The sequence below is a fragment of the Arvicanthis niloticus genome, chromosome 19, assembly GCF_011762505.2.
Source record: "Arvicanthis niloticus isolate mArvNil1 chromosome 19, mArvNil1.pat.X, whole genome shotgun sequence".
NCBI classification, from domain to species: domain Eukaryota; kingdom Metazoa; phylum Chordata; class Mammalia; order Rodentia; family Muridae; genus Arvicanthis; species Arvicanthis niloticus.
Window position 1 is genome coordinate 1346946 of NC_047676.1, and position 22808 is coordinate 1369753.

General features: G+C 46.9%; 1 protein-coding gene across 2 annotated transcripts; it reads left to right on the plus strand.

The window, feature by feature from the left end:
* The first annotated feature begins 434 nt into the window (after window positions 1–434).
* On the plus strand, window positions 435–14893 carry Slc6a18 (solute carrier family 6 member 18). Of its 2 annotated transcripts, XM_034523586.2 has the most exons (12): window positions 435–728; window positions 3002–3142; window positions 3358–3495; window positions 4190–4371; window positions 6052–6162; window positions 7289–7401; window positions 8973–9101; window positions 10977–11133; window positions 12204–12408; window positions 12799–12958; window positions 13174–13336; window positions 14633–14893. In XM_034523586.2, exons 1-12 carry the CDS (start codon window positions 572–574, stop codon window positions 14822–14824), a joined length of 1848 nt encoding a protein of 615 aa, XP_034379477.1. In that variant the 5' UTR covers window positions 435–571; the 3' UTR covers window positions 14825–14893. The 2 variants fall into 2 exon arrangements, with proteins under 2 accessions (XP_034379477.1, XP_076772445.1); XM_076916330.1 differs by lacking the exon at window positions 3002–3142.
* Window positions 14894–22808: the final 7915 nt, after the last annotated feature.

The window sequence follows — 22808 nt, forward strand, 5'->3', positions numbered from 1 at the left end:
TTGGGCTGCTGGGCCACTGGGGTGCATGAGCAACACAGGAAGAGCAGAAGGTGGCCTGGCACAGTGTGTTGGACCATAACACCCCTGTCCACATACTGCCATGAGCTTCAAGGTATTACCTGGAGGAAGAGAACAGTTTGGGGAATGTTCTACTGACTCTTACAGAAGGTGAGCATGTATTACTTACACCACAGGCTTAGTTACAGAATAAATAGGTTTTAGTGGCCAACTGAACTTCCCATTCTGGGAGTCCTGCAGGTCCCTGGGAGCATCTGGCCTATATTGAGTGTGGTACTAGCAGGCTCTAGTACCCACTGATCACATGATACAGAAAACCTCAGGTAGGCCGGTAGATGCAGGCGTTGAAGACGGACTCTGCAGTAGGCAGAAACTTGATGCCAGTTATCAATTAACAGGGCTCCTTTAAATATGGAGAAATGCCTCAAGGAGGGGCTGACTGCTTTAGCTTCCTCAATCCAGCAGAGATTCCAGAGGGCCTTCTGGACTAGTGTGCTGCAAAGTGCCCGTTGTCCACCCAGCCTTCCCAGCACACCCAGGGTGACTGCTCAGCATGGCACAGGCCTCCGGGATGGACCCACTTGTGGACATCGAGGATGAGAGACCCAAGTGGGACAACAAACTACAGTACCTCCTGAGCTGCATCGGGTTTGCTGTGGGGCTGGGGAACATATGGAGGTTCCCCTACCTGTGCCAGACCCATGGGGGAGGTAAGCTGCCCGCTTCACACCATGCCCTCTCTGTGGCATTCCCTGTCCTTAACTGGCAACTTTCCCTTCTTGGAAATTATAATTTGCTTTTGTCCAAAGAATAGCTTAGTGTCTTTGAGTCCCATCCCGGTATCCAACTTTCAGGGTTCTTGAGTAAGGATAGAATGTTCCTCCATTGCTGCCTGCTACATCGTGCCTTTCTTCTGGTTGCAAGCAGTAGCCTCTGGGTTTCCCATCACCACCTTGGTGTCCAGCTGGATGCAGAACTTCTTCCTGGTTTTTTGGTAATGTTATAGCTAGCTCCTTGGCTTCACCAATGATTCACCCCCAAGTCAGCAGCTCTCCCTGAGAGCGCAGCGATTCTGCAGGACACCTCGTACTATGAGTACTTTTTTTGTTGACCATTAAACTGTCTACTTATGAGAGCCTATTACTTAGTAAAGGAGTCAAGTCCCCACTCCATACACATACAGAGCCTCCCTCTCTCAAGCGCTTGTCTCTTCACATAGCCACAAACTCATGGCACTCACACTGATATCTCCATACTGAGGGTGCAGGAGGAGACAAACAGGTCGTGCTATCAGAGAGCTAACATGGAGCATCTCCCAATCTTATCCCTTAGGTGTCATAGGATAGTTGTGACTTTCTGGGGCCAGGCTGGGATACCAAGCTGACTTGTTGTTGAGAGCCACACTGCCCCACGATTTGGGGCTATTATGTTGCTGTCCACACTGCCCCACATTTTGGGGCTGAGTGCTCTGTTCAAGAGAGAGAGTGGGGATAGAGGGGCAAGAGATTCGAAGAATGGAGACAAACCAGAGTGTGTAGTCAAGTCTGGTTACTCCTTTATTTCCCCTATTGACTCTATTACAAGGAAATCCTGGGTATTTATAAGCACAAGCAGGAGAACACAGGTGAAAACATTTTACCACGTGCACCATGCAGCTGGGGTCACTAAACAGCAAAACAAGCTATGTGGGATAAACAATATATTTGTCAGAGTGTGCTTCAGCTGTTGTAGGCTATTGAAAAACAAGTCTCTCATCAGGGTATATGGTTCCAGATGGCTGCAAAGTTGATAGCTGCTTTCTAGCCACTTTCTGCTTAAAGTCAGCTCCCAACAACTTGTTACTCAGATTTCTCAGCTTCTCTAAGTTCTGGGGTCCCCAGGCCTCACAGGTCTGTCTTCTTACTCCATGGCATCTCTGCATTGGTTGTAACAACATGGGGAGCATCATTTTCAGGGACCACCGTTCTAAGCTCACAGCCTGGAAGCGGACAGAGGTGTGAGCTTGTGAGTCTGGCTGCTCTGACTGGGGTGTGTGACAGAGAAAGTTGTGGTGGAGAAGGGTGTGCATGTGTGGGTGGAGCAGACCCTAACTCCCTGGGCTAAGAGCAGATAGAGGTCTGCTTAGACCTCTTGGGGACCTCTTAATTGTGTCTTGGGGCACACTTATGGACAGAGCCATCCCTTCTGATAAGAAAGCACTTCCAAGATTCACGATGTGTTGACCCTTTTGAAATCCAGAAACAGGACCAAGGAGAGAAGTAGGACTTTTGTCAATTCATAGGGGGGTTTCCATGGGAATGGGAAGGGGCTAGGCACCTTGGTCTTGAGTCTTCTCCAAACAGGTCTCTTAGGGCATTTCAGTAATGTCCTCGGAAGGCCAAGATGGAAACACTGAATTCCAGAGGTAGCCTGAGATACATAGTTTATATTGAATGTGTGAATGTGTGTATGTGTGTGTGTGTGTGTGTGTCTGCACATGTGTGTGCAGGCCAGTGGACAGTCTCAGCTGATGTTTTGTCTACCTTATTTTTGATACACTATCTTTTAGTGAGCTGAAATTTACCAAGTAGGCATTGGCCGGATGTCCAGCAAGCTACCAAGATCTGCCTATCTCTCTCTCTCCCCAGAGTTTAGATTACAAATGTGCACAACCATGACCAGCCTTTTTTACATGGATTCTGAGACTTGAACTCAGACCCTCATGCTTCCAAGATGAGCACTTTAACAGCCAGGCTATATTCTTAGCCTGTAAGATAATACCTTAAAAAAATTTAGCAACAAAGGCCCTAAATTCTGGGTAGGCGCTCCATGTCACACCTGAGGCCTCTGCTACCTCCCTTTCTGGTAATGTTGCCAAAGTACACGCTGGGAACATGCACTGCATTAGAACTCTTCTGAGCACAACCTAAATGTGTCATCTCATTAACCACACTGAGGTGCTACAGGCGTCCAGGAGCTATGGCCTCACCCTGTGTCTTTGCAGGGGCCTTCCTCATCCCCTATTTTATTGCCTTGGTCTTTGAGGGGATCCCACTTTTCTACATCGAGCTTGCCATTGGCCAGCGCTTACGGAGGGGAAGCATTGGAGTGTGGAAGACCATCTCCCCCTACCTCGGTGGAGTAGGTATGCTTTCTTCCCATACTACGCCGTCTGCTTAGACCTCTTGGGGACCTCTTAATTGTGTCTGGGGGGCACACCTATGGTGAGAGACATGGCAGGCATAGGAGAACAGGGTAAAGGTTATCGGAAAGACACAGAAGCTACGGTGGCAGGCCATATGTAAGGGAAGGAATCCACTCATTCCCTACCTGGTCCTGGGTGCACTCCCATGTCTGCAGGCCTGGGCTGCTTCTCAGTGTCCTTCCTGGTCAGCCTATACTACAACACCGTTCTCCTGTGGGTCCTATGGTTCTTCCTCAACTCCTTCCAAGACCCGCTGCCCTGGAGCACATGCCCACTGGATCTCAACAGAACAGGTGAGAGCCCACTGGGACATGGAAGTTCTATGTGTGGCATTGGGACAGATGCAGATCAAGCTACAGAGCACATACTCAGGTCTCTCCCCTGCAGGGCACATCTGAAATCCAGTCCTTCACCTTCACTCTGGGCCTCTGACTACCTGCTGAGTCCAGAGCCATCTAGAAAGATTGGTTCATAGAGGCACCTAGTCTCTTGCAGAGTTCTCCATCTTAGCCTTGGGCCTAAAGAGAAACAAGAAAGGGCTCCTGGGGACCCAGGAGATAAATCAGTTGGCAAAGTGCTTGCCTCACAAGCACGAGGATCTGGGTTTGATCCCCAGAACTCATGTTGTATGTTGTAGTGCATGCTTATATTCCCAGTACTGGGGAAGTAGAAAAAGAAAGCTCCTTGGGGCTCACTGGCCAGATAACTTAGCCTAATTGGTGACTATCAGGACAATGAAAAAACCTTGTCTCAAAGATGGATTACATTTCTAAGGATGATACCCAAAGTCATCCCTTACCCTCCCTGCACACATGTGCACATCACACACACACACACACACACACACACACACACACACACAGCCAGACAGATTAGCTGTGAAGGGCCTGCCATGCTGGCACTTACAGTTCTTGGCTAATGCTTGGGTCATGGTATAGACTGGCCCCAAACTCGGTGGCTAGCCAGTGACAGTGATCTTGGCTCCAGGATTTGTGCAGGAATGCCAGAGCAGTGGCACCGTGAGCTACTTCTGGTACCGGCAGACTCTGAATATCACATCTGACATCAGCAACACAGGCACTATCCAATGGAAGCTGTTCCTCTGCCTGGTGGCCTGCTGGACAACTGTGTACCTGTGTGTCATCAGAGGCATTGAGAGCACAGGGAAGGTGAGCTGCACTGCATGCATACTGAGATGAGGAGCTTTGTGTGCCAGAGATGCTTTCTATACTGACCCCTCTCTGGCTACCCAGTGCTTCCTTTTCCCAGTCCTGCCTGCACTGGAACTGATCTATATCTGATGGGGATCGGCTTTCTTCTGTGCGTTTACACAGCATGTCCACCCTCCTCTGGGTGTATATGTTGGATGTGTGCTCTTGTTGAAAGTATCCTGTTGGGTCTCTTTCATCCCATTCTGACCACTTTTGCCAGTGTAACCACTTACACCAATGTACGTGACTGAGAACAGCTATTCTATCAGCTTCTCTTCTGTGAGTTCCAACAAACCACTGCTTCTGTTGCTCTTTCTCTGAAAACATAGGTCCCACTTGTCCTCTTTGGATTGCTACAGAGCTGCCAAAAGCACTGACGGCTCCACTCTTATCCTGCCCCTACTCATCACCAGCTAATCCCACCTATCCTGTCCCTTTAAGAACCTCCTCCTGTTTCTGTCCCCCTCTTTTTCTTCCTGTCTTGGCACTGCTTTTGCTTATAAAGTGTTAATAGCACAAGATTGTCAGGTTCTCTATAAACAGGGAATTGTCTTTCAGAGACTGAGAACAGAGATACTTCTGATTACATAGCTCCTTTGGAATGAGAGGTTTTGGAAGTCTCCCATGTCATGTGCAGGTTCTGTTCGGGTGGCTTGTTTGAACCCTTACACACCGGCTCTGCCTTTGACCGATGGCTGCAGAGCTTCTGCACAGAGTCCACACAGCCTGTTCTATTCTCAGCAAGCTCTTGAAAATGTGGCAGCAGATTCTGTGGTCTGTGTCACGGGATTTAGGACACACAAAGATAATTGGCCCTTGCAAGTCCTTTTCACATGGACATTTAGTGAGCAGAAAGAAGCCTGAAATATCAGCTGAAGACTCATGCTGGGCCAGTGTAGGAGGGGAGAGTGTGGGCAGGAGTAGACAGGACCTAGCCCTGTGGCCATCTGAAGTTTTAGGGAAAAGAGGATGAGATAGAGGGTCTGTATCACATAGCAAGTGCCTGATGGGCTTTGAAGGAGGCTTGGAGAGAGTTTGAAGAGTTTAGAAGGATACAAGGTCAGAAACAAAGCTGCCTAAGAAAGATTAAGTAGAACCCCCAGCTATTGCAGAAAAGAGGTATAAAAAGAGGAGGCTGGAAAGGGGGGGTGTAGAGGAGGCAGCTGTGGGTTGTGGAAAGGGAAGGGGAATTGAAGAGGGGAGTCTAGGATATGAGAAGGAGGAGGCTGGGGAAAGAGGACAAAGCCTGGGAATGAGGGAGAAGAGACTGGAGGATAAGAGGAAGGGCTGAGGGTGAGAAGGGAGGCTAGAGCAAATGCTAAGAAGAGGAGACTGAAGATGGGGTGCTTCTTTATGGAACCAGTCCTTGCTGTTGAGAGAGACCTGTGCGTCCTAGGGCTTCAATGCTCACCTGATCTGACTCCACATGGCTCAAATGTGAAAAATGAAGGTATACATGATCACTTGATATTTGGTCATGATCCCAAATCATGAACCTGACCTCACATTCCCAAGTACCCACTTCTAACTTGGTCTCAGAAGAGTACTGGAACACAGGCCCTGAATGTCTACAGCTGCTCCTACAAAGGCTTTTTTGTGACACATGCCAGGTCACATTTCACACTTTGTTATCCTCAGGTGATCTACTTTACAGCCCTGTTTCCTTACCTGGTGCTAACCATCTTCCTCATCAGAGGTCTGACTTTGCCTGGAGCAACAGAGGGCCTGACCTACCTGTTTACTCCCAATGTAAGTAGACCTTATGACTCCGGGGATCATGGCCAGGGCATGTTGTCGGTAAGGGCTGCCAAGGTAATGCAGGGTGAGGGCTCCCACAGGAACTAGGAGGGGCATCGTAGCATGCAGTACTTAGATCCAGGACAAGTAGATAACTGAGTGGGAGGCACATGAAGGAAGGTAGGGAGCAACTGAGTGCAGTGGGGGGAGAAGCTGACTCGGGACCATGTGTCCTACATCTGGAGCAGGTACTAACCTCTGTCCTGCTCCCCATAACAGGGAGCTACAAGACTCAGGATGCCTGTACACATATATATTGTGTGCCCTTGCAGAAGTATTCTTTGGTGGCCTTTGTGTGAGGTTGTGGTCCATGAGAGTCCCTGTAATAGTGACACACACACACTCATAAGGAAACATATATGTGTACATTTGAACACACACACACACACACACACACACACACACATATATATATATATATATATATATATATATATATTTGAACACATATATTTGAACATAAATATTTGAACATATACACACCACACACACACATATATATGTATACACACATATGTATATATTCTCATAAGGGTATATATGTATGTATCTCTCTATATATTTGAACACACACATATATGAGCATATATATATATATAATGAACACATATATTCAAACATAAATATTTGAACATACACACCACACATATACACACATATATTCTCATAATTGAACATATATATGTACATTTGAACACACACATATATGAACATATATATATATATTTGAACATAAGTATTTGAACATACACACACACCATGCACACACACACACATATATGTTTATATGTATATATATGTATGTATACAGACACACAGACACACATACACACACATATATATCCTGCTCCAATGACCCCTCAAGGCACCCCAAAGTCCTGGGTCTGCAATTTCTTGAGTTAGGGGTTTGCCAGACTTACCTCAGAACTGGGTCTGGTGCTACCCCCCAGGCCTGCTCCTTTCTGAGAACAAGCCACACCCTCTTGCTCATGAGTGTGCCAAATGTTTTAGAATAGTCAGATGGACCAGCTGGTACAATTTGCCCTCTGCATAATGAGGCCACCCCCGTTCATTCCAGATGAAGATTCTTCAGAATCCACGGGTGTGGCTGGATGCAGCCACCCAGATTTTCTTCTCCCTGTCCCTGGCCTTTGGAGGGCATATTGCTTTTGCAAGCTACAACCCACCCAGGTATGCAACCCATTTGTGGTGTGGATGCCTTTACAGTTCCAATGTTGAGCCAGCAAACCTGAGATAGTAGCAACCACTTGGAAACACACTGTTGGATGAGGGAACTTGTGCGAACTCTTAACTTCTGAGCCATCTGTCCAGCACAATTAGTGTGAACTCCAAGTGAGAATTTCATTCTGAGTAGGGCTTTTGTTAAGACTTCCTGAGGTATCACTGAAGACAAGGCAGGGTATCCTCTAAAGGTTGCCAGGTTGGGCCTTGGTGGCAGAGTCTTGAGTCTACCAGAATACTCAGCTCACCTAGGGCTGGACAGAGCTGTAAGTGTTATGCTACAAAAGCAACTGAGGATGCTTCAGGAATCTTGGCATCCATTTGGAAGGAGCAGAGCATTGCACTGGGAAGGTGTGTACCATGTGACATGGTAGACCATGGTCAGATCCGAAAGAAGATGAGGATTTCACAGGCTTTCTTGGCACAGTGACCAATAAACAGTTGGAAGCTGATCAGATATATCGGGATTAGTAGTCATCTTTGCAGAAATACTCTGGTGGCCTCTGTGTGAGGCTGTAGTCAAGGAGAGCCCCTGTATTAAGCAATTGTGCATGACCTCCCTTCTGTCATGACCTCTGCTTTCCCCTTTTGTTATGGCTGACAGACAGTTCCATTTTTAATGACTTATTTTAAACTAGTTTTTATTTTTATTAACATATTTTAAATGTGTATGGGTGTTTTGCCTACCATGCCACATGTGTGCCTGGTCTCTGAGGAGGCCAGAAACGTGTTAGATCTCCTGGAACTGGAGTGACAGCTGTTTGTGGGTGATGAGAACTGTACATGTGTTCTTTGCAAGAGCAGCAAGTTTTCTTACCCACTGAGCTAGCTCTCCAGCCCCGGTAACTTCATTTTTGATGACAGTATTCACATGTTTTTCATACTGGGTAGAATGCTGACCCAAATATGTATGACATGTACATGAACCATGAAAGTATACATATAGTGTTAAGCTTACTGGTCTCCTGAAACAGTCATGATGCTGACACATGCAGGTGATGCTGCCAGATACCCAGTCTGCACACAGTACCCAGGGTGCAGTGCTACTAAGTTAAGCCACTGGGTCATACTATGACAATCTCTACTAAACCAATTTTGTGTGATCATCCACCTTTCTGTGGGACAGAGGTTTCTGAGTGGCTCTTCTCTACCAGCCTTTAGGGAAGGATATGTAATCTGGGTCCAAAGGAGTGTTTGTCATATCTTACTGGCCTGAATTCACTCAAAGTATACCTATGTACATTCTTATTGGAAGACAGTCTTTAAAAACCTGCAGTCATGCTCACCACCCCATGAATGTCCAGGCCCTTAGTGGCCCTGAGCTGGGTTGTAGTGGAGGAGTGTGGGGAGAGGCTGAAGTCATCCTGGGAGCATGAGATCAACCCCACCCCATCCTCCAGGTTCAGAGTAAACATATCTCAGGCCAGAGAGGTGCTAAGGAGGGAACCATTCCATTTCCTCCTATAGGAAACCTGGTTCTGACCCAGAAAGTCCCATGATGGCCATGTGCTTGTGTCCAGGAACAATTGTGAGAAGGACGCCGTGATTATTGCCCTGGTCAACAGCATGACCTCCCTGTATGCATCCATCACCATCTTCTCCATCATGGGGTTCAAGGCATCCAATGACTATGGGAGGTGCCTGGACAGGTGAGCATAGGTGCTGTTCTGAGATTTACAGGGCAAGGCCATCAGACAGATGCCCACAGTGGAGTCCACACATGCAGAGAATGCATGGGCATGTCCTCTTTCTCCAGAACAATGAGATGAATAGTGTCCTCTGAAGGTTCCTGTTCACTGGCAACCTCAGAATATGACTTGATTAAAAGTAGGTCTAAGAAGTAAGTCTACTTTCGATGGAAGTAAGGTAGAAATTGAGATGATGTAATCTTGGAGTAGGGTGGTCCTGAAGCAATGATAGATGTCCTTATGGGACAGAAATGGACACAGAAGAGACAGCTGTGACACAGAGAGAGAGCAGAGGCTATGATGCAACTGAGCAATGGCTATGGCCACTGGGTTGTAGAAGAGGAATGCATTGGCTGCTTTCTTATCACTGACAAAAAAAATTACCTGGTGGAAAAAAAACCTATAAGAGGAATTATTTTCCTCATGGTTTTAGATTCTAAACTTTAAGGGGCTCAGTTCATGGTTGCTTGGTCTCATAAGCTTAAGTTGAAAGAACATCAGGCCGGGCGGTGGTGGCGCACGCCTTTAATCCCAGCACTTGGGAGGCAGAGGCAGGCGGATTTCTGAGTTCAAGGCCAGCCTGGTCTACAGAGTGAGCTCCAGGACAGCCAGGGCTACACAGAGAAACCCTGTCTCAAAAAAGAAAAGAAAAGAAAAGAAAAGAAAAAGAAAGAAAGATCATCAGAAATGTGTGTGTGGAAATTCCTCAACTCACTGTGAACAGGGATAAAAGAAACAGAAAGGATCTAGAAATAAACTCTCCCAGGATACACTTCTAGTCACTGATTTCCTCCTTAAGTCTCTAGAACCTTTGAACAGCACTACCAGCCTTGAGACTAGGATTTCACACATATCCTATGTGGGTTGCTTTCTATTTCCACCGTTACATCCCACCTCAGCCCCCAAGTCACATGGCTATCATCATAATGAAAGATGCATCCAGTCTATGTCCAAGCATCCTCAAAGTCTCAACAGTTGTAGCATGGCTTGAAAGTCAAAGTTCAAAGTCTCCACTGAGATTGGCACAAACTCCTAGCTGTAACATCAAGAAGGGAGATAGTTCAAGATAAGACGGGAAACATTCTCATTTTATAAGGGAGGATCAGGAGAATAGAGAAGAAGGATCAAACCAAAGCAAGACTGAAAATTAGAAGAGGCAGATGTGAAATCCCGCATCACTGTGTCTGGTACCCAGGACACACAGTAGTGGTCTGAGCTCTGAGAGGCCTTGGCATCACCACTTACATGGCCTTGGCAGCTGTAACTGTATGGCCTTTCTCTTGTACTGGTTCTTGTTGCCTACAGCTTTCCTTAGCAAAAGGTCTAAGTATCTCCAGCATCGTGAGGTGTCCACAGCAACTTAGGCTTCACTTCACAGCTTCCCATGCTGTCTTCCCAGCAGCTGACTGACTGAGGTGACCTCATTTCACCTCCTGGCTTCCCAGACTTTTCTTAGAAATCTGGGGAGGTAGGGGGAGTCTTACCTGCCCTGTAACTCCTATATTTTATACGCCCATAAAAGCGGTATCAACTGGATGATACCAAGGTTTGCTACCTCCTTACTGCCAGATCTCTCACTGATGAGGTGAGAATCTGCCTGTTCTTCATTCATGTCCACATAAAAAATGCCCCCATTCTTGGTTCACAAGTAGAAATAACTTCCCCTTTCTAATTATGGCCAGATACAGGTATCCACAATACACCAAAGGGTTCAGGAAAGTTGGAGTTCTTATTTGGGCTGCTATTTGCTCCAGAAATTTCCCAGAGCATTGGAACATCTGCTGGATTGTACAGCATCCAGTCCCATCCTCACTGGTCTTTTTCCTGATCCTGCAGAAATATCTTGAGCCTGATCAATGAGTTCGACTTTCCAGAGTTTAGCATCTCCAGGGATGAGTACCAATCTGTCCTCATGTACCTTAATGCCACTCAGGCTGAGAGGGTGGCCCGACTTCCCCTGAAGACCTGCCATCTGGAAGATTTTCTGGATAAGGTACCCACAGGGACAGAAGGAAAAGGAGGGGTGTCCCTAGGAAGTCAGGGCCACTTAGGGAGCATGTGGAGCTGCAAAAGGCTGGGGACATTTCCCACAGGAAACTACAAAAAAAGTAGCTCAGTCCATCTGCATCTGGCAGACAGGATGATCTCAGCATGACAACACTGTTGGGTTAGAGAACCCAGGAGGAAGTAGTCAGAGCCTGATCCATAGAGCCAGTGGATGCTGGGGACCCACAGGCACCAGACTAGGGATGACCACTCAGGGGGAAGATTCTCAGGGCAGTGGCTCCTGACCCCTGACTCCAAGGTCATAGTTCCCTGTTCAACTGTTCCAAATTCCTTATTCAAAAAGAAACCTTTCTTTTCTCAGAGGTGTGCCTGTGGCTTGTCTTCCCAGAAGGGGAGGGTAGCACTTCTGACACCAGAAGGCACGTATGTGTACTTAGGTCATGGTGTAGAGTGTGTATATGTCATAGTATGTGACACACATGTCATGGTGGGTGGGAGGGTGTACAAATGTGATGCTGTGGCTAAAGCACACTTCACAGTGCAGGGTTTACCTGTGTCATGGTGTGGGGCATGTATATGTCCCAGCATAGAGTACAAACATGGCTTAGTGAGGGTATACATGTGTCGTGGTGTGGGTGCATATGCATTATAGTGTAAGTGCACATGTGTTATAATGAGGGTGTGTATGTGCTATAGCGTGGAGCAGATATGTCATTCTATAGGGCACATGTATCATGGTATGGGGTGTGTACATGTTACAGTGCTATACACACATCTGTGTGTGTGTAAATAAGTCACCGTGAGTGTGTACATGTTACAGTGGAGCATTTACAGGTGATGATATGGACACACATGTATCATGATATGTCTATATATTACGATGCTATACACACATCTGTGTGTGTGTACATATGTCACTGTGAGTGTGTACATGTTACAGTGGAACATTCACAGATAATGGTATGGGTGCACGTGTATCATGATATGGGATGTGTACATGTTATGATGTGAGGTGTGTGCTGTGTATATGTCCACAGCACAGACTTTGTGTTGCAGAGTGCCTCGGGCCCAGGCCTGGCCTTCATCGTTTTCACAGAAGCCGTCCTGCACATGCCAGGCGCTCCTGTGTGGTCTGTGCTCTTCTTTGGGATGTTATTCACCCTGGGTCTGTCCTCCATGTTTGGGAACATGGAGGGTGTCATCACACCACTATTGGACATGGGAATCTTACCCAAAGGTATACCCAAGGAGGCCATGACTGGTGAGTAATTGCCTGGAGGGCCTGTCCTCACGTCTACTTTGTCCTGTTGTCCATCCTGCCTACTGTTCAACAGCCCATTTGGAAGCAGAGCTCTGGGGCCCATGTTCTTTGAGAAGGCTGTGCCAGGCCGACTTCTAGAATCTGTGAAGCCCTAGTGCCCCCAGGTTGGGGAAATAGTGAGAAGGAAAGGAGAGAGGGAAGGGAGATAGGAGTGAGGGTAAGGGAGAAGGAAGAGCTTTTTCTCCCCTACTCTTAAGCAAGCTGAACCCCATTCCTAGCAGGTCTTCTCTAGCACAGCCTAGCCCAGCACCAAGGGCTGAGGGCAGGGATATCCAGGGCCTCCTGGCCCTCCACCCCACTGTCTCTCACCCTGCCTACCTTTGTCCCCAGGGGTGGCCTGCCTTATCTGTTTCCTCTCAGCTATCTGCTTCACACTGCAGTCTGGAAGCTACTGGCTGGAGATCTTTGACAGTTTTGCAGCTTCTCTGAATTTGATCATCTTTGCCTTCATGGAGGTGGTGGGCGTCATTCACGTTTATGGGATAAAACGGTGAGCTGTTTCTACGCCTCACCAGGGCATGGCAGGGAATGGTATTGTGGTGCAGCGTATGTACGCACAGCTGTCCAGATCTTGGGAAACGCTCTGAGATAGTACCCTAAGATCCAGGGTGGGGTCAGGGTGCCTACTGGTCTTGATTTTTGATTTTTAAGGATGGGCTGTTTGATGGGGTCATACGAGGAAGCCTGAGCCAGTGTCTTCTGCAGGTTCTGTGATGACATTGAGTGGATGACTGGACGGCGGCCCAGTCTCTACTGGCAGGTGACATGGAGGGTGGTGAGCCCAATGCTGCTGTTCGGCATCTTCCTGTCCTACATTGTCCTTCTGGCTCAGACACCACCCAGCTACAAGGCCTGGAACCCCCAATATGTAGGTCCTTCCCACAATGCTGTGGGGACCCCTCAGGCTTGACCAAGCACCCGTGGTACTACCCACAGCTTAGAGGACCTACAGACGGCCGTGTAGTCTGACCACTTCTGGTTACTGGGAAATTAGAGCTATAGATATGATGGTTGCCTATAAGGCCTGAGGCTGCTGGCATTCCAAGGCAAAGGCTTTGGTAAGCAGAGTGGATTCCATGGTGTCTAGACTCTAGGGCGGCTGTTCTCAACCTGTGGGTCATGACCCTTTGTGGGGAGGGATCCGAAAAGCCAGGGTCACCTAAGATCATTGGAAAACACAGATATTTACATTATGATTCAGAAGAGTAGCAAAATTAGAAGGTAGCAACAAAAGTTAATTTATGGTTGGGGGTCACCACAACATGAGGAACTGTATTAGGTCATGGTGTTAGGAAGGCTGAGGGCCACTACTTTTGGGACATCATAGGTCCTAGTAGCCTCCTTGTTAGGGACACAGTCTCATTTCACTGTCTCAGTGTGCCTGGGGACAAACCATCAGAAAACTGCCCATTTTCTATCTGTGAGAAGACAAGTGATGAGCAGAGGGTGTCTTATGACTATCAATATGACCCCAGTCTTTGCCCAGTCTCCTAAGGCAGGGTAGTCTCTTCCATCTGTGAGTCCTGTCCTTCACCAAACTTGGTCCTCTGAGGCACACGTGCACAGTTCAGAACTTCACCTGCACCCGTGTCTCTCCTCATCATGAGAGCAATACTTTCCAAGTCATTCCTAAAAGAAAACCCCAGCAGGGACCAGAAAAGTAGGCTGTATACTTGAGAGGTTTTCATGAGAACTGTCTCATTAGATATACCTTATACTTGCCCACACAAAGACACAAGAAGCATTTGAAGTTGGGTGAGTGGTATTTCCATGTCACAGAGGAGAAAGCTGGGGACCAAGAGGGATAGTAGTACAGACCCAACTGGCCTCTTGGTGGTTCCCACCCTCAGGAGGGGCTGGGGTAGAGGAAATTCTGGCCAAACTTCATTTTCTCAAGAATCCATATGCTTATTGTTGTTACAAGAAGTGTGTGTGTGTGTGTGTGTGTGTGTGTGTGTGTGTATGTGTGTGTATGTGTGTGTGTGTGAGAGAGAGAGAGAGAGAGAGAGAGAGAGAGAGAGAGAGAGAGAGAGAGAGAGAGAGAGAGAGAGAGAGAGAGCCACTTATAGTGGCGGTGACCAAGGATCAGCCTGGCTCCACTTGGAGATGGGTGGTGTGGTCTCTGTCAGGACACATATCTGAGCTTGCTCTTTTGTACCCACAGGAACATTTTCCCTCAAGAGAGGAGAAGCTCTATCCAGGCTGGGTGCAGGTCATCTGTGTGATCCTGTCCTTCCTGCCCTCACTGTGGATCCCTGGAGTTGCTCTGGCTCAGCTCCTGTCCCAGTACAGACAGAGATGGAGGGAAACACATCTGGAAAGTGGTCTGAAGCTACAGGAGAGCAGAGGCTGCTGAGGCGAAGAGCTAGGGCAGATCAGGGTTGGGAGGAAGACCTGTGCCACTCAGACACAGCCTCATTACACTCTGTCCACCACTGAGACCACGTGATTATTGCTTTCCCAGCTTTCTGTATGGTGGAAGACTCACAGATTCAGGGTATCTGCGTGTTGCCCAGTGGGAGTCTGTGTGATGCCATTGCTCCAAAGCTAGATCTCACAGGGTGCAGACTGTGTGGACATGGCTTTCTCCTAGAATCCATACTGGTTTGGGTAGCCCTGAGTGTACTTTGTTGGCATAGTGGCAAGACTGTGGGATCCCTTTTCTCTGAATGGTCTCCACATTACTCCACATTGCTAGTCTCCAAAGGAAAGCTGAGCTTAGGAGGAGGAGGAGCCTGACAGGCAGGAAACTTCCTCCTCCTCCCATATCATCCTAGTGTCACCACATCTATAAAGAGAGAGACCCACAGGTGCAGATACCAGACCATTAGAGGACCGAGTATCCCATGTCCACAATCATTGCCGCAGGGGTGAGGTGGTTACAGCCGAGGAGGTGCTGACTGCACCCTGACTCACCAGACATATTGTTGTTTTTATTTTTCAAGCATGTAATTTTTGCTTGTCAAGAAGGTACAGAATGGCTCCTGGACAGTCAGTTTCTACTTTCTCTTGAGAGCGACAACCAGTTATTCACTCACATCTGTTCACTCACTGGGACTCTTCACTAGCGGGCCTCTGCAGCCTTGCAGCACAGCCGTGGCTCCAGAATCACAGCAGGGCTCAGAGAGCCTCTGCCCCCGGCCCACTCCTGTTCTGTTTTCTGCCCCTTCTATCAGGACTGTGAAACCAGAGTCATCTTTGAAACCTGGGGACTTGGGCGAGGATGTTCACTTCTGGCCATCTATACCAACCAGTGGCTTTGTGATGTCAGTAACTTTCCAGGCACAGCAGACCCTGGTGCTTTTGCGGGGAGAGGGTAGGTGGGGTGAGAATGACAGTGGTGCTGTCCCACCGCACTGACATTTTAAGCAAGAAAGGTTTATGTGTGTGCAAATGTGGCTCTTACTCGAAGCCATCCTTGTCAAGGCTAGCCCAGAATCCAAAGCAAACATGAAAGTTTACTTTGTGGCTGTCCACCTGCATATCCACTGAGCACTAACACACAGAATGAACCCCAAGGTGCACAATGGAACATACTCAAGCCTACAGAGGGTTAAATCCTGCCCTTGGTCCAGCATCATGGACTATGACAACTGTCCATGCCCATCCATTCTGCCATTGATAAATACTCTTGATAAGCAGGAATATAAGAGGCACCTATCTTTATACAAGGTATTTTATGTCCATATCATGTTTCAAAATTGGGTTGTCATAGGGGCCTATTATCAGGGAAATACTTCCAGTGTAGGAAATCATAAAAGCAGGGTGGGCTCTGCCAGCACCTTGGAAGAATATGTCTTCTGCCAGGACTGAAATGGAAGCATGGACCCTAGAATTTGGAGTCCTGCTTAGCCACGGAGAGTAAGGGCTTGCATGCTAACTTCTTCAGAATAGTCCATTCTGCATACGTTCTTGATACAGCTACGAAAACATCCAGGTAGAAGAAAAAATGGACAGGAGGCATGTCCAATAGGTGACTTACAGGCAGACATACCAATAGATGGGCAGTCCAAACCATCAGAGGTTAGCCAACCTCTATCAAACAGACTGATTGTTTGGAGTCTCTGATGAATGCCTGGGATATGAGTGCCAAAAGTTCTAACCAGGATGAGATGAACAAGGGGCAAGACTGCAAGGTGAATGACCTGAACCTGCATGACCACACCTATATGCAAAGTATTCTCAAGTTGACCTTACTCTTGAGAAAAACCATGGGCTAGGCTTGTCCAGCAAAAACCGGACCACAAAACATGCAACCTGTAGGAACACACTACTTCTCAGGGCAACTGTGTCAACAGAAATGAAGCTGCTATGAATAACCTGTGAACTCTGGGATGGAGACATAGTGTCTATGTCTTCCCCAGCCACATGAAACTCACTCTTCTCTCAGTAATTTTCTTCGGCCTAGCTCTATCCTATGACTCAGGTTAGGATCATACCTGGAGAGGTGTTCATCTACACACTAGGGTGAGAGGTAATTCTGTATCTCTGGCAATCCTGAGAGGACATGCTCACACAACAAGTCAACTTGCTGTATGGGAAGCAGCCCCCTCTTACAACAAACGTAGCTGGAACTCGTTGTGAAAGACACCTCCATTGTGACTAGGGAGTGAGTCTGTAAGTTTGTGGGCAGCAGCTCTGGCTGGGCTACAGAAGTGGCTCTGTTGTCAGAAAAGTGAGTTTCCTTTGGGTTCTTGGTCTCATTAATAAAATAATTAAAAATGGACTCAGAAGGCAGCTTGAGGACGTTTTTTAAAAATTAAAGTTTGAGAGAAAAACAACACAAACAAGGAAATCCTAGTACTTCCAAAAGATGGGAGATGGAGAAGAAGTTACACCTTTTAAACTAGGCAGGGATATAGAGAAATAGAAAAATCCCAGAATCTCAGGGAGAGCATATTTAGGGGCGCCAATTTATAGATCTGAATTCGGGGGTTATTTTATTCTAGGATTGCTCCAGTGACACATGACTATAAATAGAAATACAGCTTACTAAGAAAAAGAAAGTACTCCCAAGAATGAGACTATGCTAGTAAGCTTGGAAAATCACCCAAAGAACACGGGAGCAAGTGGCCCATGGCTCTTTATTGGACATTCATGTGACACCCAGCTCTCCTAAGTTTGTGCATCCCACGCATGTCTGGTATATATATATGATCCATTCCTTAGAAAAAGTCCAGGTGAAGAAAGACTCCAGTCTTCCTCTGAAAAATGGCTTCTTTCCCATGTCAATCTTGATGTTTCAGTCTAGTCTCTGTTCCCTTCCACATGTCCCCACACTGGTCCTCAGAAAACCAGAACATCATCCAAACATATCTGTACTCTTACTGCCATGAAGGCTCAGAGTGTTACTTGGGTCTCCCCGAGCCAGGATTGAGGCAAGCTGGGCAACACCTGTCCTTTGCTAGTCTGGTTGATAGTGCCTTCATTCCTGGGCTTGGCCCTTTCCTCGAACTCAAAGACAACAATGGTTGTCTTAGTGTTTCTATAACCCAGCTCTGCTTAGCTTTCCCTTTTACCGATCCCCGTGATGATCTCAGACCCACACAGATAAAACAGGATGATTCATACCTACAGGTCAACAGACCAACCCCTTCGCTCCATCTGTAACTTTAGTTACACTTCATGATCAGATAGCATAGTCAGTTTCTGGGGGACCAACACATCGTTGTTATCGTTGTTTTGCTCACCACAAGTGTGCTGGCTAGTTTTATGTCAACTTGACACAAGCTAAAGTCATATGAGAGGAGGGAGCTTTGGTTGAGAAAATTCATTCATAAGATTGGGCTGTACACAAGCTTGTAGGGCATTTTCTTAGTGATGGATGTGGGAGGGTCAAGTTCATTATGGGTGGGGACACTCCTGGGCTGGTGGTCTTGGTTCTATAACAAAGTGAACTGAGCAAGCTATGGGAAGCAAGCAAGAAAGCAGCACTCCTCATCAGCTCCTGTTTCCAGGTTCCTGCCTTATTTGAGTTCTTGTCCTGACTTCCTTTAATGATGAACAGTGATGAGAGTTGCTTTGGTCATGGTGTTTCATCACAACAATAGCAACCCTAACCAAGACAATAAGATCTTAGGGGTGAGGGGGATTTGGAAAAGTCTACCAAGTTTTGGGAGCTTCCTTTAGTTCTATAGTATCCTTCACAAGTTGTCTTAGTTAGGGTTTTTTTTTTTATTGCTGTGAAGAGACACCATGTCCAAGGCACCTCTTATGAACAAAAACAGTTATTTGGGGCTAGCTTACAGTTCAGAGGTTTAGTCCATATCATCATGGCAGGAGGTGCGGCAAAGTGCAGGCAGATGTGGTTCTGAGAGTTCTACATCTGTATTCTCAGGCAACAAGAAGGAAGATTGATACTGGGCCTCAGCAGGAAAATTCTAACCCAACCCGAAGTGACATTCTTCCTCCAACAAGGCCACCATACTTTAATAAGCCCACATCTCTTGATAGCACCCTTCTCTATGTGCCTATGGGGACCATTTTCATTCAGACCACCACACGGATGAACCTCTAGGTGCCAAGTTTTGAGCCCAGTGTGTGGGTGTTCAAAGAAGGGCAGAAAGAAACTCTTACCCTGTAGGGGAGCTCATGACTGGCTCCATTGACCTTGCTGCTCAACTCCTTTTCATTGCTGCTCTTTGACTCTGTGTGCTTGTTTGTGAGGTCAGAGAACAAAGTGTCCTTCCTCTGTCTGTCTTAGGGTTTCCACTGCTGTGACAAAAACACTGTGGCTAAAAGCAAGTTGGGAAGGAAAGTGTTTACTCAGCTCACACTTCCAGATCATAGTCCATCACTGGGAAAAATCAGGACAGGAACTCAAGCAATGCTGGAATCCGAATGTCAGAGCTAATGAAGAGGCCATGGAGGCGTGCTTCTTACTGGCTTGCTCCCCATGGCTTGCTCAGCCTGCTTTCTCATAGAACTCAGTATCACCAGCCAGGGATGACACCACCCATCATGAGCTGGGCCCTCCCCCACTGATCACTAGTGAGAAAATGCCTTAGAGCTGGATCTTACGGAGGCATTTTCTTGACTGAGTTTCCTTCCTCTCTGATGGCTCTGTGGCTCTAACTTGTGTCAAGTTGACACATAAAACCATCTACCACACCATCCATATTTGAAAAATTATTTGATTTGATCTTTAGACAGGGTCTCTTCCCTAGCCTGGAACTTATCAAGCAGGTGTTACTGGAGCATCCAGGGAGTCCAAGGATTCACTTGTCTCCACTGGGACAATTCTGGGATTGAATGCATGCACCACTACACCTGACTTCCTTGCATGGGACACACACTTTGCTTACAGGGACACAGAGAGAAGAGGGGGGAGGGAGAGAATGTGGGAGGGAGGGAGGGAGGGTAGGAGGGGCAGAGGGAGAGAGAGAGAGAGAGAGAGAGAGAGAGAGAGAGAGAGAGAGAGAACTTCAGCTCAGATCTAGAAGAACCCCCATAACTTTGCCATTTTTGTTTCACCCTGAGCAGATCTGACAGTTGAAGAAAGAACTCAGTAATTTTGTGATTTGGGACCATCAGAACATGAGCCTTTAGCCAGGCCTTAACAATTTGGTAGGAATACAAATGGTCTTGAGAATAGCTGGAAGTAGAGCAACATGACTAGAGACAAGATCCTGGCACCTTGTGAGTTGGTCAATGACATGATGTTACTGGAGCACCCGAGAGCCTGGGTATACCCAGGCCAAGTGGAAGATTTCTAGTCTTGTGCTGAGCTGTGACTTTGCCTGGGATTTCCAAAGCCTATTTTGATTCTGTTACTGAGTGTCCTCTGCCCTGGGACAGGGTTGGCTCCGACAGGCTGGCTGCCAGGAACTCCAAACATATACCCTCCATATGGAAGTTCCAGGAATCTGGGTGCATTTATGATCCACTCCCTGGACTTGGCTCTGCTGTAAATGCCTAGGGCTTAGTCACTTGGACATACTAAAAAGCAGCAGATGAGCAAGGCGATGCCATTAGGGCCAGCTGAAGCCAATTAGGCTGCATCAGCACTGGGAGCTCTGTCCAAGGTACAGTGGCCTCACCAGTGATAACCTGGAGTTTCCAATTGCTCAAAGCTAATTGGTGGTGAATGAGACATCAGTGAATCCAGCTCAGTCAGTCCCTTTGGAAGTGGAGGGCTGTTCTGTACACGTCTGTGCCCTTTATGTTGGTAATCCTGCTCCTCATGTTATCTGCAGGCTGTCTCTTGAATGACATTTGTCTGGCTTTACTAAGACCTGCCGTCTCTCCAGGGAGCTTCTGTGTTAATCTATGGGGACAGGTGGTATCTCAGCAGAGTGGACAAGGAGGGCCCTGACTGATGGATATCTCCTGGTGGGTATGGGTTTTAGGAATGAGGACAAACCCATCCTAGGTGTTCCTACAAACTCTACTGTAGGGGCCCATGGCACAAAAGCAGGGCTGAGGACCAGAAGACCTGATTCACCAGAGGCTCCCAGAGATTTCTACCCTTCAGCATATCCACGGCCTTGTCATACCCTGAGATGTGCTCCTGTAGCCTTGTCCTCCTGTGCTTTCCCCAATCACCTGAACACTCAAACTTGAACAGAGCCTGTGGATGTCTGCTCCATCATGGGGCCAGATCAAGGAAGAGCCATGTATATTGGTGGTAGTTCTGTTTGGGTCTTATTTAGGTAATCATATTGTTTAGGTATAATAGTTATAGCTTCCCCACCATTCTAGAAGGAAAAAAAGGTTTTCTGATCCTCTGGCTCTTACAATCTTCTTGTCCCCTCATCCGTTATGTCCCCTCAGGGGTTGGTTGTGTTGTAGATGAATCCATTGGAGCTGGGTCCTTGTTTTCAGCGGTTTGTAGAGTCATGGGTGTCTGTAATGGTACTTATCTATTGCAAACAAAAGCTTCTTTGATGAAGGATGAGAACTACACTAATATAGATATAAGAGCACAGATATCTAGACATCTAGCCCTGCAGTTATAAACTATGCTGGCTTAGTAAAGTGGCCATGTTAGGTTCTTCTTAAATCCATGACCTCATTAACCTTGGGAAGTTGGCTAGATTTCCAGTACCAGGCATGGTCCTTTCTGTTGTTACCTAGGCTTTAACATTCCATCTAGGCCTTAATAGACTACCTAGGCCTTAACAAATGAAACAGTCTTGAAAAATCAAACTAGACAGCTGCTGGTTACTGCCAAGATATGAGTGCCCCTGTCACACCTTTATGGATGCCTTGACATGCTGGTCACTGTTATGTTTCAAATCTGGGTAGTGCTGTCTGCTTCTCTCCCTTGACAGCTTGCTCAGCATCATCTGGGACTATGAAATCTGGTCCCCAGGGAGGAGGCTTTCAGATCAGATCCAACTCCAATCCTTAGTCCTGTGTCCAAAGTATATGACGTCTTCATCAATAGGAACTTACCTTCAACTTCTGAGGCAACCAAGGATAACAATAGCCTATATTATTTTTGGCTTCCCTTGATTAACTCAAAAGGGAGCTTCTCAATGTCTGGTGCTAGTTCTTTTTCCAGATAGTCTATTGTAAATGTAACTTTTATTCTCCTGTAGTAATTGTCATCTCCAAGGCTTCCTGCCTCTGTCTGCTAACCTAGGCCCAGTCCTGGGACCTTCTAGCCTCCATACAATCTTATTTAGGCTTATAATGTTTTCAGCCTCTGAGACCTACTGCTGAGTAAGCTCACCCTTTCTGAACTTTGGCTGGTTGGTTCAACTCAGTTGTTGTGGTTCAAACTCCTCTCCAAGTTGACTGACTCAATCTGGCCTCTCTCTCAGCCTCTGACTTCTTGCTCTGCTTGGCATCAAACTCTGACAATCTGTTCTAATCCAGCTCCTTCTCATTCTCTGGCTCATTCTGTGTTCACCTGTATCGAGCTTGTTCTCTCTGCAACCTGACTCTCTATCTCTGCTCCAGTAAAACTGCCTGTTAGGACCTAGGTAAAATATTAAGGCCTAGATGGAATGTTAAAGCCTAGGTAACATTTATTTGGCTAGCCTGCCATTATAAGGAAATGTTCTCATATGTTTCTGCTGTTAACTAGGAAACTTTCTATTCCAAGATTGGTTACATATTCTGTTATGTTCTATGCCTTTGGAAACCAATCACTATAGAAGTCAGCAGAACTATTTTGTATAGTTACCTACAATAAGACTGGACCCAAACCAATTACCCAACAGCACTTCCTGCCCCTGTGTATAAGCTTTTATGATACCATGAAATTGCCTCTGAGATGGACCCCAACATAAGAGAGATACCTGTACCATTATAAGAAACTATTTGGAATAAGACTTCCATTTTGAATACTAAAGTTGTGTGCTGAGGGATGAGCCACATCACAACTGGAAACA

Excerpts from the sequence above, each read along its gene's own strand:
- Slc6a18 (XM_034523586.2), top strand. The coding sequence starts at position 572 with ATGGCACAGGCCTCCGGGATGGACCCACTTGTGGACATCGAGGATGAG. Across the intron at positions 7,402-8,972 it reads GCAAGCTACAACCCACCCAG|GAACAATTGTGAGAAGGACG; the intron begins GTATGCAACCCA and ends GCTTGTGTCCAG. Across the intron at positions 9,102-10,976 it reads TATGGGAGGTGCCTGGACAG|AAATATCTTGAGCCTGATCA; the intron begins GTGAGCATAGGT and ends CTGATCCTGCAG.